The sequence below is a fragment of the Calypte anna genome, chromosome 5A (genome assembly GCF_003957555.1).
Source record: "Calypte anna isolate BGI_N300 chromosome 5A, bCalAnn1_v1.p, whole genome shotgun sequence".
Taxonomy (NCBI): domain Eukaryota; kingdom Metazoa; phylum Chordata; class Aves; order Apodiformes; family Trochilidae; genus Calypte; species Calypte anna.
This window is the reverse complement of record NC_044251.1, coordinates 8,479,034-8,496,284: the sequence shown is the minus strand read 5'-3', so window position 1 is coordinate 8,496,284 and position 17,251 is coordinate 8,479,034. Positions and strand designations below refer to the sequence as shown.

The 17,251-nt window shown below is 41.1% G+C and overlaps 1 protein-coding gene across 1 annotated transcript in view; it reads right to left on the bottom strand.

Moving 5' to 3' along the window:
• Positions 1–218: 218 nt before the first annotated feature.
• Positions 219–17,251, bottom strand: part of LRRC4C (leucine rich repeat containing 4C) — a 76,375-nt gene continuing 59,342 nt past the window's right edge. Inside the window, exon 2 of the mRNA XM_030452662.1 lies at positions 219–2,331. Within this exon, the coding sequence (XP_030308522.1) occupies positions 373–2,289 (1,917 nt within the window). The 5' untranslated portion in view covers positions 2,290–2,331 and the 3' untranslated portion in view covers positions 219–372. The remainder of the gene's footprint in view (positions 2,332–17,251) is intronic.

The window sequence follows — 17,251 nt, the reverse complement described above, 5'->3', positions numbered from 1 at the left end:
TAGACCAAATCTCACCACTAGAATTCACCATATAAATTCCCAAAGTGTAACAGAATTCTTACAAAATTTCCTAGACCAGTTCTTTTAGGGAATCAAGATCTCCTATGAAAAATATGGCAAATGGGAATCAGAATAGGTTGGGAAGGGAAAAAGGGAAACAGGAGGGTAAATAAGTGCAGCAAAAACAGGTTCTGAGGAATACACATAATTTTGTCTGCTTTAGATCACAATAGAATTTTTAATAAATAAATTTCTTTTTCTTTGTAAAGACACTTTTTTTGAAACAGTAGATTTAGCCCAGTCATTTGTGTCATTTGTCTTATAAACCATCTCTCACTGTACCCACCCCAGCCCCATAATGTCATAAATCTTTTAGATCTGAGTCTCTTGTACATTGTCTTTTGAGTTCATTCGGATCAATAACGGTTCATGCACTGAACTGTGTATTGAATTTATTGTGTTAACTGTTGTTGTGTGGTTGAAAGGAGACTTGTAAGAGTTATAGTGATTTAGGTGCTCATGCTCTATTGCTGGCATGGGCAAGTGACTCTCTATGGGAGTGTCACCCGTGAGCTCATCATCCACATTAATGATCTCCACAGTCCGTGTCGGAGCGTGGTGGTTCTGCCGGTGATGCTGCTTCCTCATTTTGTAGAAAATCACCAGCATCACAGCAGCCATGAGAGTGATAGCCACAAAACAACCAATTATTATTTTAGTAGTCTTCATAACCTCATCTATCCCCGGGATCCCGTTGCTCGCGTCCGTCACGGGGACGGTGAACGCTTTTTCCGTCGACCTTGTGCTCTGTGGGGTGAGTGAGGTTGTCATGTTGGTGGTCTCCCAGTTGGTAACCGGCGTGGGCCCAACCTGCTCTGTGGTCTGTGCCTCGTCCTGAGAAGGTTCCACAGTCTCTACTGTGACGGTTGAGAAGTAGGTATAGCCGGGGTTATCCAGGGCAGTCACGTTCAGCGTGGCGGAGGCCGTGGTATTCCCCACAGAGTTACTCACCATGCAGGTGTACAGGCCCGTGTCTTGCACGGTCACCTTGGTGAAATTCAACGTGCCATCACTGAGCACGGCGATTCGGACCCGGTAGGCCCCGTGCGTCATGACGGATCCGCTGGGAGTAATCCAAGAGACGGAGGTGAGGGAGGTGGATGCCCGGCACCTCATCTCTGCGGCCATGCCCTCCGTCACGTTGAGGTCCGCTGGGGGCTCCACGATGACAGGAGCGTAGCAGGTGAAGTAGTTGAGGTCCAGCTCACCAATGTACCTCCCCTTTAAACTGGGAGGCGTGTGGCAGCGGGCACAACACGCAGTGTTGGAGGGAGCCTTGTCTTTAATCCACCAGCTGAGCCAAAGGATGTCACAGTTGCAGTTCCAAGGGTTGTGATGCAGGTGGATCCTCTCCAGGCGGAGTGGTGTGAACAGGTCGTGAGGCAGAAGGGTCAGGTTGTTGTGTGCCAGGTTGATCTCCACGAGGGACTGCAGGTTATCAAAAGCATTCCTCTCTATCACCTGAATCTGGGACTGTATCATCCACAATTTCTGAAGATGCATTAACCCTTGGAAAGAACCTGGCCGGATGGCAGTCAGGTGGTTCCCAGAAAGGTCTAACTCATCCAGTTTTACAAGGGGGGTTAGGTTAGGGATCTCTCGGAGATTGCACATGGCAAGGTTCAAATACCTCAAGTTGGACAGACCTTCAAAGGCACCTTCTGAGATGTATGAAAGCCTTTTCAACTCACCCAAATCCAGCCTCCGGAGGGAAGGGATTCTGTTAAAAGCATAAGAGGGGATGCTCTCAATGGGGTTGTTTCTCAGCCACAGTTCCTTCAGTTTTGACAGGTATACAAAAGCCCCATTTGGGATAGTGGTCAGACGATTGTCAAAGAGTTCCAAAGTGTTGAGATTGGCCAGACCATTGAAAGCCCCTATTTCGATTGTTCTGATGTGATTCCTGCTGAGCTGCAGGATCTCTAGGTGCCTCAGATGCTTGAAGCTGTTGACTTTAATGATTTGGATCTGGTTCTCATGGAGGTTGAGCAAGCGGGTGTTGGTGGAGATCCCGTCCGGGACGTCTTTCAGGTTCTTCCGTACACAAATCACTTTACTGAACTGGTTGCTGCAGGAACAGACAGAAGGGCAAGTCTGAGCCCTCACTAGCCCAGCCACCACAAGAAGCTGAAGAGCCAACAGCACCACAAGCAGGGGGTCAAATAGGGCCCTGTTAAACCTAGGACCTATCATTATCTGCTGTGGATGTAAGGTCATCTTGTTCAACATTCATAATTTATTTGGTGTTGGACCTTCTGAAGTTTGAATAGCCTGAAAGAAAGGAGAAAGGAGAACATTAGATTAACCTCAAATATTTAAGTGTGCTCTCTAAAAAAAACAAATGCCAGAATATTCAAGTCTTTAACCTTCTTGAGACATAAGACAACACAACGGATACTATGAAGAGCACGTTGAGAGTCCTGTTTTGTATGGGTGAAAATCTTTGCCTACAGAAGTGTCATTCCTGCATCAGAGTTTAACTAGAAGAAAAGCCTTTAATACTGAATCTATCAGCTCATGCAAATGCTAGGCCTATTTCAAATTTTAAAAATAAAATACAAAAGAAACATGCTGGGCATCAACTCTTTGCTTCCATGAAACATCATCCAATTTCATGGTATTTCCTCCTCAATTTTGTTTGGCTCCCAGCAGACAAACACTCGTTAGTAAATGTGTGCTGCACACAAAAGTAAGAATAGCTATTTAAATGCTGAAAAATATCTCAGTAGCTTCAAGGTTGGCAGTTTCATTGGTACCTCTAAAAAACCCCCTACAGATCTTGCTGGAAGGGCTACAAATGATCATTACCATTTTAAGAATTTACTGATTCATTTGTCGTAGTTCCTAAAGCCTCCTGTCCTCAGTTCATTTTCAATCTGCTGCTCAGTGCAAGGTCTCACTGCTGTAGAGATTAATGATATTTCCTATAAATTAGCCAAAAGTACAGTCTTATAAATTACAGCAAGCTTAAGGCATGTTTGTAACCCAGAGCAACCAGATGAATAATACATATATTCAGTAAAACAACATACCGTAAGGCAAAGATTTTCCACTGGAGGCTCTGAATTGTTTCATTTTATGTTAAAAACCAACAACAACAACTATCATTCTTGGAAAATAAAAAGAAACAAAACAGGAAAAAAATATGTTAACTTGCATCTTGCAGTAATCCATTTACTGAAAGACTTTTTTTTCCTAATTATATATTCAGACAATGGATGCTTGAGAATTTCTGCATTTTTAAAAAACTTGTTCAGGCCTAGCAAGTGTTCTCCTCTTGCTTTTAATAATTTACTGCAGAGAAATCCAATTTAAAAACAGGTTAAAAACCTGTGAATGGGGACTGGAAAGTCTGGACTGTATCTTTGATCTGCTCTGTTAGTGCTATTTATAAAACATCACTCTTGGTATGAAAGATTCATGAAATGAAGGTGTTTTGCAACCTTGAGCAAGTCACTCAGCTTTTCTGTCTGTGCCTTACACTCTGTCATGACTCTGAAGATTATTACTCCCACCTCTGCAACTCTGAACATCAGCTTTGGGGCTTTAGGATAATATAATAATAATAATATAATATGATACGATACAATATAATATACTTGATTAGATGAGGGGTGGCTGCTGTACACAGATTGTTTTTTACTGCAGGTTTACAAGGTCACTTTTTTGTAAAGAGATGCTCAAAAATAAAGAATATAAAAAGTTAAAAAATATATCCAACTTTACTAAATCACTGTGCTAAAAGAGGATGAAAAGGACCTGGTTCTTATTTTTTTTATGCTTTCGTGAAGAAGAATGTGCCCATTGTGGTCAAAAGAATTTTATCAATGAGATTAATATAAATTTCAGGCTCTTTAACAACTGTGCTCACTGAATATTTATATTGAATAGTCATTAACCATCTTCTGTTAGTTGATACGATTGTATAATGTGATTTAATTACTGGTTTTTGTTGTCAGTAGTTGTTGGTTTTCTTTGTTTAGAAGATTTGTCTTTTTTTGTAATTTTTTTGAATTCTCCTAAAACTTAGCCCCTCAAGATAATAAATTCCATCAACAAGTAATAGAACAGGTACAGAAACACACCAAACCATCATTGCACTAGTGAAATGATGACGTTTTCACTGGAACTGATCTGAGAACTCAGCTTGCTGCACCCAGCTCCAGAGCTGCAAGTAATCCTTACCTCCAGCTTGCATCCTTACCCCCACACCTTCCTTGGGCTGGCTCTGACCCATTCACTAGCCAAGGCCAGCAAAAAGCAATCCAGGGAGACCATAAAGCATCTTGCATAGCTGGCCTTGGCTAGTGAATCCACTGGAACATCTTCTGGGAGGCACTGAGAGAAAATCTTGGATTTTGTAGCCAACATTTAAGTTAACTTTGGATTTATTTACGTTACTAATTTGTTCTCTCTCTTCCTTGGTAATACAGGAAGCAAAACGAAGTATTTACCATCAGAGCACACTCACTGGGGATGGTGCCATTAAGGACAGGGGAGCTGATGAGTCATAAAAAGCCCCAACGACCAACAAAAACTCTGCTGGGCAGTGCCTTGCAAGTCCTCCCTTCCAACCACTGAACTTTGTCTCCAGCTAACTGCATACTGCACTGAGATTCCTAGTGGGAGTAGGAATATATCAAAAAGGTCCTTTCTTTTCTACTGCTGGTTTTCCACTGCTCAGAGCTTAAGTGTTTAGGAAGTCTGGGTGCAGTTATTTCACATCAATGTAATTTTAAACCATAAGATCCCTGAAAAAAAAATTAGCTAGCACAAAAACTCTGTGGAAAATTAATTTAAAGGCTTGAAGAACATTATGGAAAAATTTTGATGGGCTTAACATAAAGACCCATCTGGAATTCTGTATTGGAGTAATTAGCTATTCAGTATTTGCCTATAATGCCAGAGATACACAGAGGTTTAGCTTTATAAATCCACACATGGAACACAGAACATCAACCAACTTCTTTAGACCTTCCTGACAACTCCTTCTCTTCTCAGCAATTTTTCCCCCCCTTTATTATCCTAGTACCAAAATACCAACTCTGTGGTCAATTCCATAACACTGGTGCCCTCTGCTGTATATATTTAATATGTATCTAAAATGCTAAGAATTTCTTTACTGCACAGTCAGTTCTCCAGACACTGTACAATTATTGTTTCTCCAAACATGACTGCTCTGTGGCACTACACTGCTGCAAGCGTGCATCATCTGTCACTTTTAGTATACTGAAGTCTATTCTCTTTGTGGCCATGGAGACACACAAATATAGAGAGTTATTTGGTTTGGTTTCACTTCAGTTCCCCAGAACACTCAAAAAATCTTTTTTCAAACTGATATTTGATTTGCATGTTCTCCTCTCTAAAACTTGTTTGCTGCTGAGTCTCAATGTACCACCTGTTTTCCCTTAAGGAAAAACCATTGCCCTCTGAGATCCAATGCAGAAGATGAAGCACAAAGCCTGTGCACATCTGCTCAGTGCAGCTTTACTCAGGGACAGCTCAAATGGTTGTGCTACTGAAAGGAAATATTGCCAAATGTGGATGGAGAGAGATCTTCCTTATGGGTATCAGGGTAGAACTCACAATTAGTTTCTCACTGGTTTGTAATTAGGTCTTAGGCCAGATGTGCTTTGATCACTCTTTGTTATTTCACCAGCAGTTGTGATACTCACTCTGCTCTCTTGTAGTGGAACAAAGCAATCAGACGCCTCTGATTACCGAGAAGTGGGTGTGAGCCGGTATCAAATCCACCTGTGCCCAATTAGGGCAGGCCCCCTATTGAGCATGTGCAAGACCAGGGGGCCAATAAAAGGGTGAAACTCACAGCCACAGACTAGCTCACTCTCAAGCACTGTATTACCTTTATTGCACCACTAGCGCTCATTGCCTCCAAGGTGAGGCTCTCTGTGGAGTCTCAAACCCAGGGCTTTCGGCATTGCAGTACTGGGTCTTAACCAGCTGCGCCACGAGAGCCTCACCTTGGAGGTGGTGAGCGCTAGTGGCGCAATAAAGGTAATACAGTGCTTGAGAGTGAGCTAGTCTGTGGCTGTGAGTTTCACCCTTTTATTGGCCCCCTGGTCTTGCACATGCTCAATAGGGGGGCTGCCCTAATTGGGCACAGGTGGATTTGATACCGGCTCACACCCACTTCTCGGTAATCAGAGGCGTCTGATTGCTTTGTTCCACTACACTCTCTAAAGGTTTTACTGGAAGAGTGGGCTCTGGTTACAAAAACAGAACCTCTGCCTGATGAGGTATGGGAGGTGGCAAAGGTATTTCCCAAGCTCCAGTGACCCTGTGCTGGATCACTGGTGCTTTGGTTGCTGTAGGCAACTCAGACAGCTTTCAGTATAGCCTGTGGGATACAGAATTCATCCAGTCTGTAAGTAATCAACTCAGATGGGGAGCAGTGGAGGCCAAAGACCATGGCTTTATCCCAATCTATACTTATGGTGCAATCTGATCTAACACACTTTGGTTGGTGCTGTCCATCTGCCATAAAAAAGGAGATGTGATGCTGTCACTACATTGAAGATATAGACAGAATCTATCAGTTATCAGGTGATGAAACCATCCCAGCAAATTTAAATCAGCATAACTATATCACAGATAAATGTAAACTAAAGCATAGTTAAATACTCACAATTCTCCCTCAACCACATGCCACAACATTTCAGGATGCATTCATATCACTTCCTACTATTTTTTTCAAGTTGACAAGTAAGTGGATGCATTCAGAAAACACACCTTTGCTTCGCCTTATATTTCACAGCTATATATGCTGTATATCGTACTCTTTTGAAGAGGTTTTTGAGAGAAAAACCCTTTGCTAAGATACCTACCTGCATTTTTTAGTAAACAAGTCATTCTACAGTTGCAAATTAAATGGCAGATTTCCAAACATATGAAGAGGAGCCAGGTGCATCAAGCAGCTAATTATGCTGGGAAATCTTTTCTAGTACTATCAGCATCAGAGAACTGAAAACAGTTTCTGATGGCACGGGCCGTGCAGTGCAGCAATAAAAATACGTCTGAATCCCAGGATGCAGAAGTGACTCATTTGGCTCTCTTTTCAGGAACTCTGAATGCTCCCAGGGCCTGATCCCCTTTTGGAAGCAAAGCCAGCAGAGGAAGCCAATGGAATGTCAGTGTAGATACCAGGAGAAAAGCACACAATCTGTTTTAGTCCCACAAAATACTGGAACATGTGAAGGTAAAACCCTTGTCCCAGAACAGAGACTGAACTGTGGGCAGGGAACCCCAGTGGGGCCAGAAATCTTGTACCAACATCTGCTCTGCAAATGTTCCTGCAGCCTCAGATGGCCCCAGATGGCTGGGAAGGGAAGGGCTGGGCTAACAGAACCAGACTGCTAGGGATTCCTTCCCCCTGCCCTCATCTACCCCTCCCCACCAGGCTGAAAGCCCAGGACCAGAGCTTTAAGTCCAAACACTCTGCATCCTGTTCCCTGCCTGTGCACAGGACACCAGCACCACTCCTGTGCTCTCTGGAATGGCTTTGCCATCAGCAGAGGAACACATGCTGTGTTCTGCAGAGAACACACAAAATCAGTACACTAGGTTACAACAGATCTGATCTTTTCCTCTTCCTGATCTTATTTTTTGTTTTTCTCATGGATTTGGACCTGCCTGAGCTCTTTGGGTTTGTTTTTTTTTTTAAAACAGACTGCTCCACAGTGAAACCCCCTTCAGTGCAACTATAGAGCTGTGGATATTTTCCTCCATTCTTAAAAATCAGTTTTCCCTTTTCACTGCTGCAAGACTTTACAAGTTTCACCACCAGGTTAGAGAGCCATTGCCATAAAGCCTAAAAACCCAGGAGGATTCAAAACCCATCAGTTTTTCTCAGATAGGTGTAGGATGCAGAGTGGACACAGCTGTACCACAGATACTTTCCAGTTCTCCTCTGCAAGGCTTTCAAAACCCTGCTGAACCACTAAGACACTGACCTGAGAGACCCAAATGTGACTGGACATCTTCAATCCTCCTGAATCACCATTGATTTCAAGGGAGTTCAATCAAGGATGAGTTTGATCCAATTTGCCTTTTTCTTCTTTTCTCTCATGAGGTTATACAGAAAACAGCTTTATTCCACACTCCTCATTTTCCAGCATGATTTCCTCTTTCCTCTCCCACGTCTTCCTAAGGTTTAAAATATTTCTCCTTAGCTTCAGGTAGCAGAAATGAACATGAAAAAGACATTTTAAAAATGAGAATTTTAGTACACATTGGCCCAGGTGAAAATATTTGCATTTTAGCTGGAAATTAAGAGATTTTCCAGAGTTTTAAACTAAATAACTTCCCCTTTGTTTATAAATATTCTTTTACTCCCAAGAGTCATTTGCACTCCCTATCCTCAGTACCACTCATCATATTTGCTAATTTTACAGCAAAATAATAGGAAATGTTAGACAATATGTAGTAGATATATTTTTAGGACAGACTGATTTTTATTAGGAGAAATTTTTTGCCTTCTTTATTGACCTTTCCCTGGATGTCACCCAAAGGGTGAAGAGGACAAAGCAATTTTAATCTCTATTCAGACTGCTCACAGTGGTGATAAAAGGAACAATCTATGAACTCTTCACAATAAACTCACTTAAATTCTTTCATAAAAGCCACCAGAATGTAGCTTGGTACTTGTCCACTCCAAAACATTCTAGAATCTTAATTGGAATGAACTTTTAAAGTGGTTTAATTATATTGCATTAAATCTTTGTGTGGACACTCTTATTTAGAATGTAATTTAAGCTAAATTGCATCAAGGGCACTGTAATTTCAATTAAGAGTGACCATGAAAGAATGTAATGCAGTTTAGCTACTCCCTTTTCAAAGTTAATTTGGATTAATTTTCTTGAGACTCCATCTAGACATTAAAAACTTTTGTTCTGTATTAACTCAGGCTCGATTCAATTACATAAAGCTAAAGAGGCTTTCTACCTCAGCACTGGTCCCTGGGGTTATTTATTTCCAGTTTTGTTCTTCTCACTTAACTAATTCAGTTGACAAAACACCTTTTCTCTGAACCTTTTTAGTTTCCTGTGTATTTTTCAAGACAGATATTCATCTAGGGGGAAACAAGCAACTCTACAGGAGGAATTTCCCAATAGCCTTGCTAACAGAATTCTCCTAAGTGCAGCAGCACAACCCCACATCTCTTGTGCCAGCCAGGGGAGAAATGGGAGTCACACAAACACCTTCAGGATTTCACTGTCTTAGGTCAGGAATAGCTCAGTGAGCAGCACCTAAACCAGAATATATCTCTGTCTATGGAAATAGATGCTTCTATTCATCTGAAATAGGGGCTTCTATCTATTGAAACAGATGATTCCTTAATCCCTTTTTTGGTTTATTATCAAAGCAAAATCACAGATCCCCATTCACAAAGCACCACAACAAAATTAAGATAAGAACAACCCTTAATAAAAAATTATGCGATGGACTGCAATGCCATTTTCACTCCTGGCACACTTCATTATTTTGAAACACTGCAATCTTTGCTTATTTTTGTCAGCCCAGTAGTGACTTAAGACAGGATCTACTTAAAGGTACTACAGCAATACTTCATTTCAAACAAACTAGTTTTGATCTGGTAGAATATCAATTTCTTTTTTTTACACGGAAGCTTTAACCTGTATAAATTAACATCCTTTTCAACCACATACTACAGGATTTCAAAACAGCAGGCAAGAGTCTGGAGCTTGAGTATGTGAAATATTTCAATGTTGCATCTTATAAAAAATGCAGAGGCAAAAAGTGCAAGGCTGATGGAATCCAAGATGTTAGTCCTGATTCCTTCCAAAATTTTCTCCCAAACTACAAAAATAGATGTAGGAAATGTCAGCTCAGAACACAATTCTAGTCTAAGAATGCATAGAGAAATGTAGCCAGTTATACTGGGTTTGCTGGGACAGAATTACACAGTAATTTCTTTTTCTGTTCAGATTTTTTTTTTTTCCAAATTAGAGTCCAGTTCTTTAAGAACAAAAGAGCTAAGATGTGCTGTTGTCATTTATTCCTAGCTCTGGCATGCAGGTTTCTATAGTGACCAAGGTCAAGGGTAGCTTTGAACCATGTTGGTGCAGAGGGATAATATTAGTTGATTATTTTTATTTTGTTAAAACTATTTTCGTTTCAACCCACAGGTCTCCATTCCTTTTCCTGATTTCCCCTTCCCAAGCAGGGTCAGGTGGTGGAATGATTGCCTAAATCACAGCATCGGTATGAGAGGAGAGGAGAGGAGAGGAGAGGAGAGGAGAGGAGAGGAGAGGAGAGGAGAGGAGAGGAGAGGAGAGGAGAGGAGAGGAGAGGAGAGGAGAGGAGAGGAGAGGAGAGGAGAGGAGAGGAGAGGAGAGGAGAGGAGAGGAGAGGAGAGGAGAGGAGAGGAGAGGAGAGGAGAGGAGAGGAGAGGAGAGGAGAGGAGAGGAGAGGAGAGGAGAGGAGAGGAGAGGAGAGGAGAGGAGAGGAGAGGAGAGGAGAGGAGAGGAGAGGAGAGGAGAGGAGAGGAGAGGAGAGGAGAGGAGAGGAGAGGAGAGGAGAGGAGAGGAGAGGAGAGGAGAGGAGAGGAGAGGAGAGGAGAGAGAAGAGAAGAGAAGAGAAGAGAAGAGAAGAGAAGAGAAGAGAAGAGAAGAGAAGAGAAGAGAAGAGAAGAGAAGAGAAGAGAAGAGAAGAGAAGAGAAGAGAAGAGAAGAGAAAGAGAAGAGAAGAGAAGAGAAGAGAAGAGAAGAGAAGAGAAGAGAAGAGAAGAGAAGAGAAGAGAAGAGAAGAGAAGAGAGAAGAGAGAAGAGAGAAGAGAGAAGAGAAGAGAGAAGAGAAGAGAGAAGAGAGAAGAGAGAAGAGAAGAGGCCATTAAACGATATATCTGCCTTTAAGAAGGTTTCATCCTAATCTTAGAAAATGAGTCCAATTTTTAAAGCCCAAAGCAGCCTTCCCTAAATTACAATGTCTCCTGAATATTTTTGTTGCTCATACAAATCCTACTTTGAGTCTTGCTGAGCTCTTGATCTCAGTACATAATAGAAACCAGAAGACAGAAATTTTTAGGTATTTGTCGAAATGTTTCTATGTGATCATGCTGTGTCAAGAAAGGTGTTTTCCTTCTCTAAGGTCTGAATATTGAGTTGGAGAAGTGTTTGATAAGTGTTTTAGAATTTTGGTAACTAAAAGGCTGTATTGCTTAGTATCCAGTATTTAAAAAAACCTTCTAGGAGAAAAATATCCTGCTAATAACACTCTGAAGCCCTGCACTCCTTTTGCATCATGGCATTTGTTCTAACTGAGTTCTAATTACTTCCTTCTTCTGTTAATAAACAAAGAGACAAAGAAGAAAAGAGACATGAGATGAAAAGTTAAGGTTGTGAATAGCCTCAAGCCTGGCAAATGAGCCTGGTAAAACTTCTTGTTCTTGGTAACTATGGAAACCCCTGAAGGTAAGAGTGGAACAAAGGCATTTTTTGGTCTGCAGTTCACAAGCTGTTTATTTAATTATGAAGGAATATGAAACTGTTAGGGGCAATGCAATTATCATATTATAATAATGTTTTGAGAGAAAAAGTAGGTACAGAGAACTTTAAGAAGCCAATTAAAAAAAAAAATAAAATTGTGTTAGGACTTAGCTGAAATGGCAGCATATTGTTTGTTACGGAGATTTATAATTTGATTATAATATATGATTATATATAATAATATTTTAATATAATCTAATATTTATATATTATATTATATTATATAATATATGATTTTTTTTCCCAAAAGTGTGTGAGGAGCCAGAATTAGTAATAAAACATTTTGCCATAATGCCCCTCGGTAGATTCATAGTAATTATGTCCATTCTGTGGCTCATGAACAAAACCAAGGTCAGGGTGTATTTCAATTAAACTCCACGTGTTACCCAGGTGCATCCCAGCCAGAAGAACAAGCACATTATTGCCTGACCTGTCACTGCTGGGCAATGCAAAGGGCAGAGGTGCTCTTACATACAGCACTTCCACACCCTTAAATATTACTAGGTGGTAAACATTTCAATTAAATTCAGGGAAATAAAATCAAGTGTGAGACTAAGTGATGACTCAGGGTGGCTGCAACAACCACTTACAAGTGTTTTCCTGGGTGGGAGCAACAAACTTTGACCTGGAACTCCTGTTACTGCATTTCCATACAATGGGAGTTTTGGCAACAATCCATCCCTGATTGGATCACCTTAGTAAGGAGGTCAAACACAAACCTATCCCCAGGAAGGAGACAGGTAATTCTAATTAGGTCAGGAGATGGATTATTCCAGTTTATGTCTGAGGCAGGAATGGGTTAAATCAGCTGGCAAAATTCAGCTCTCTCTACAACTACCTGGGAGGAGGCTGTAGCAAAGTGGGTGGTGGTTTATCCCAGGTAACAAGCAATAGAACACGAGGAAATGGCCTTAAATTGTGCCAGGGGAGGTTTAGATTAGATGTTAAAAAAAAAAAAAAAAAAAAATTCTTTCCTGAAAGGGTTGTCAAGCATGGGAACAGGCTGTCCAGGGGATAGCTGAGTCACCAAGCCTGGAGGTACTGAAAGGACATGGGGAGGTGGCACCCAGACACATGGTGCACTTGGCAAGGCTGGGTTAGCAGTTGGGCTTAATGATATTAAAGGTCTTTTCCAACCAAAGGGATGATTCTATGATTATTAAGTCAAAAAATTTGTTACTGTGTCATCTACTTTAACACTGGGAACAAAAATAGTTATTTTCACTTTATTCTTGTTTAATTTTATTAAGTATCTTTGTGTAGGTTGCTTATTGAAATCATTGGCCATATTAAAAATATTACTACATCAATATAAAATTCATATCAGATCCAGGAAAGCTGGCATATACTTTCTTTTGATGCCATTCTTTTAGTACAGTTTTCAGGGAGATGGCAATTCACTCTTCATTAATTAAAGCTCACAGAACATAAAATGAAAAGGAGTGACTGAGACAATTAAAAAGACAGAGTTCATGAATGTGAAAGTGTGCTACGAAACAAAAATAATATTTTTAAACTACAAGATATTGGGTTCTTAAAAGATCAAAAACATTACTCTGCTACTTTAAAAATTAATATCAAGAGGGTGATTCTAAGGTTCAAAACAAATTTGAAAATTATCTGTCTAAAACAGAACAAATTTGCTAACTGAAGTTATTTGAGGATATGAATGTGCCTGTTTGCAGTAAACTTTCCATGATTATGCTGACTTGTGTAGCAATACAAATATATTTACCCCAGACAGCAGCAATCCCACCTGTCATTAAGGATGTCCAACATCTGCCACTGTGACAAGCTGCTTTCAGTTTCTTACACTGCAAAATTTTAACCATTTACAGATGAAATTTTCCATGCTAGATATACCTACAATAGTCACTGACACACTCCACACAGCCACAAAGCAGCTGCCACAAATTATAGTAAAAACTAGTTACCAAAAAAAAGCACAATATTCCTTACAAACTGCCAGGTACTGAATTCAGGCTTTTTTTTTTTTTTTTTTTTTTTTCCCATTCTCTACGTTGAAAACCACAGGGTTACTAAGGGGAAAATATGAGCTGGCCATACAGCTAAAGTTAGCACCAAAGCAGAAAGCAGGCAATGAAGCTCTCATGCCAATATCTGTATGTATGCATGCACAGGTACCCATAGGCACTTTGTAAACACCACTATTAATAAAACCTATTTGTTTCCTATCAGGAAAATATTTTATGAATTTTTAAATTGTTTTCCAACTATTGCTGCAGACAGAAGACATCAAAAGTACATAAAAAAAAAGTACATAAAAAAGTACATCTGCCCCTGTACTCAGCGCTGGTGAGGCCACACCTCGAGTCCTGTGTCCAGTTCTGGGCCCCTCAGTTCAGGAAGGATATCGAGGTCCTGGAGCAGGTCCAAAGGAGGACAACCAGGCTGGTGAAGGAACTCGAGCACAGATCCTATGAGGAGAGGCTGAGGGAGCTGGGGGTGTTCAGCCTGGAGAAGAGGAGGCTCAGGGGAGACCTCATCACTCTCTACAACTCCCTGAAAGGAGGTTGGAGCCAGGGGGGGGTTGGTCTCTTTTCCCAGGCAACTCTCAGCAAGACAAGAGGGCAGGGTCTCAAGTTGTGCCAGGGGAAGTTTAGGTTGGATATTAGAAAGAATTTCTTTACGGAGAGAGTGATCAGGCATTGGAATGGGCTGCCCAGGGAAGTAGTGGATTCTCCATCCCTGGAGATATTTAAAAAGAGACTGGATGTGGCACTCAGTGCCATGGTCTAGCAACCGCAGTGGTGGTTCAAGGGTTGGACTTGATGATCTCTGAGGTCCCTTCCAACCCAGCCAATTCTATGATTCTAATTGAATGACAAAATGTGCCCAGATCTCTCTCTCCCTGAGAACCATTCCCTTCTCTAAACACTCTGCCCTAGAATGATGCATGAGGATAAGTAACTTGAATTTTTTGAGGTCATCATTAGCAGACGGCAGGGTGAGCTCTTCAAGTGGACCAACACATTGACAAGGCAGCCTTCCAAAATATTCTACTGAAGAATTTGGCATAACCAGGCACTTTTACTGGAGTATTTCACAGCCCTCCCATGTGGCTGGGGGCTACTAAGAACAATGACAAATGGTAAGGCCTAATGTCACATTTAAATACTGATGCTGTATTTCATCTATTTCCTGCCACTCCTCTGCCTTCCAAAACTACATCTCACAGCAACCCCAAGCACAGATAGGGACTGTAGGGAGAGGCTGTAATCTCTGAGAGTCTAGAATGAGATTACTTATTAAGAAAAAATTCTTCATTGTGAAGGTGGTGAAACACTGGAAGATATTGCCCAGGGAAGCTGGGGATGCTCTATCTCTGAAAGTGTCCAAGGGCAGTTTTGGAGGGGGCCTGGAGCACCCTGGGCTGGTGGGAGGTGTCCCTGCCCATGCAGGGGGTTGGGACTGGGTGAACTTTAAGGTCAAATCCAAACTATACTATGATTCCAGGTTTTATAAATAAATAGAGAAGTCTCCTATCTTAAACTGAAATCCATGAGAAATTTTAAAACTATGGGTTATATATTTGTGCTCAAATTTGATGTTCAACAACAATTAGGGTAAACTTCCCTTACTGTTTCAGAACGTGCGTTTCCACAAGAAGGCCAAACTCCAAGCAGAATGGGGTTTTAGTTCACTAAAATAGCTTCTTTGCAACTGTCTTGTTTAGCAGATACAATGGGTCTGTCTTTCAGGACAGATGGAAAGCTTGAACTTGACCTTAGTGGTCTTTTCCAACCTTAATGATTCCCTGATTCCAGGTGCCCAGTGTGAGCAGCAATGTTCAGTCAGGAGCAATCCATGGTAATCCGTCCCCCAGCATTCCCAGAAGCAAGTGCCAGCCAGACTCTGCATCCCTGACATTTGTCTTCAGTGAGCCAGGGAGGATGAGAGATTCCCTGGGAGGCAGCCATGAAGTATTTTATCTGTTCTTAAAAGTGGAGACAAATACTGCAGGAGGGAGCATCATTTGCTGAGATCTAGAGACAACCACTACCTGTTGTTTAGATTACCTCCAGAAGCTGCTGATTCTTACTGAAAACAGGTAACAGATCAATGCTCAGAGGCAAATAATGGGATGTTAAGTCCTCTCTGTAGATAACCACAAGAACAAGAGAGCGAAGCTGTATTAAAATCCTACCCTAATTCCTCACAGCTGTTTAAGGGGGAAGAGTTTGGTGCTGCTCCTCAAAACTGCCCAGAAATGGAACCTGCAGGGCTGCACCACCCCCCCCGTCAGCAGAACAGCCTGAAGAGCTGCTCCTTTATCTATAAAAGGAGCAGAGCAAGACACCTTTCATTTAATTAAGGCTCTGCCAGGGACTTACAAACTTCATTTTGCCTTCTTAAAGAGTATTAAACCCTCTTTTAAAAATTTCATTTACCTGCAGTCTGGTGTCCCAGTTGTCAGCAAATTAATTTTTTTTTCCTTAAGTATAGTAGAAATTGGTGTTTCATTTCAAAATTATGCAGCAACAAAAAAACTCAGATTTTTTTTTTCTTTTAATGGCCCAGGGTGCTTTTTTTCTCACCAGGATCCCTCACATTTATTCTAAATAGGGCTTCATTTTTCAGAATGAAATTTAACAAGCAGTACTTAAGTGTGAAAAAGGCACTTACTAGACCATATTCAATTGCTCTTCATTGCTATTCTTTATCACCCAATTTTTACTGAAAGGCAAAAGAAGAACATAGTAGGGAGTGAGAAGAATAATTTCATTAGTGACTGCTGTGCAGACAATGCAGACAGTACCTGGCAAATTTGGTGCAGGCTCTATTCTCTTCTTGAAATTGTGATTCTCAGACTATTGATTCAAGAATATTGAACAAAGGTTTTCTGCTGGACCTTCCTTGCAGGCTTCAAGAAATAGTGGCTGATTCCATTTGCAACAAAAGCATTTTCATTTAAGTTCTTTATATATATGTATATATATATTGTGGATGGAAGATCTAGAGCTGGATCCAGACTCCCAGAAGGGCTCCTCCTGATAAGTCTGGCCATTCAGTCTTTCCTTTCTCCCATTTATTAGAATGAATGAGCAAATCTACCCCAAGGAGTGGCCTTGGAAAGACCTTGTGCCTCATGAAGGTTCTTGTCCCTGTCCCTCTGCCCATTCCATGGTGGAGCAATCCTCAATAACACAAATCAGACCCAAAGATTCAGGCTTTATACCTAACACTTCATCCCTCCGAGAAAAAATGTTCTCTCCTTGCTGAATGCATGGTGAATTTGGCTATTTTGGGCTCTTCTTTTAATGGGAAGTTTCCATTTCAATTCAGTGCACGAAGGTCAGGTCACTCAACATGAAATTACAGCTGTGGATGTTGATCCAGTGCCTGTAGAAAGTCCTGACTGTGCTGTCATAGCATTTACTGTAAAAAAATAAAATTCCCAGCCCAGATCCATGGCTTGTATAAATCACTGTAGCTTCACTGGCATTTGATCTGACTCAGCACATCCAGTTAGTTAGTTTCTCAACCTCATAATTCTACATTTTTATCCCAGTGCTGGTGACAGACAAGTGAGGGCAAATGGACTAACACTGAAGAAAACCAACACAAAAATACCACCTCTGTTCATTGTTAATGAACAAGAATGAAGATTATTTTTTTTAATATGTGCTTGGTAATTGGTTCAT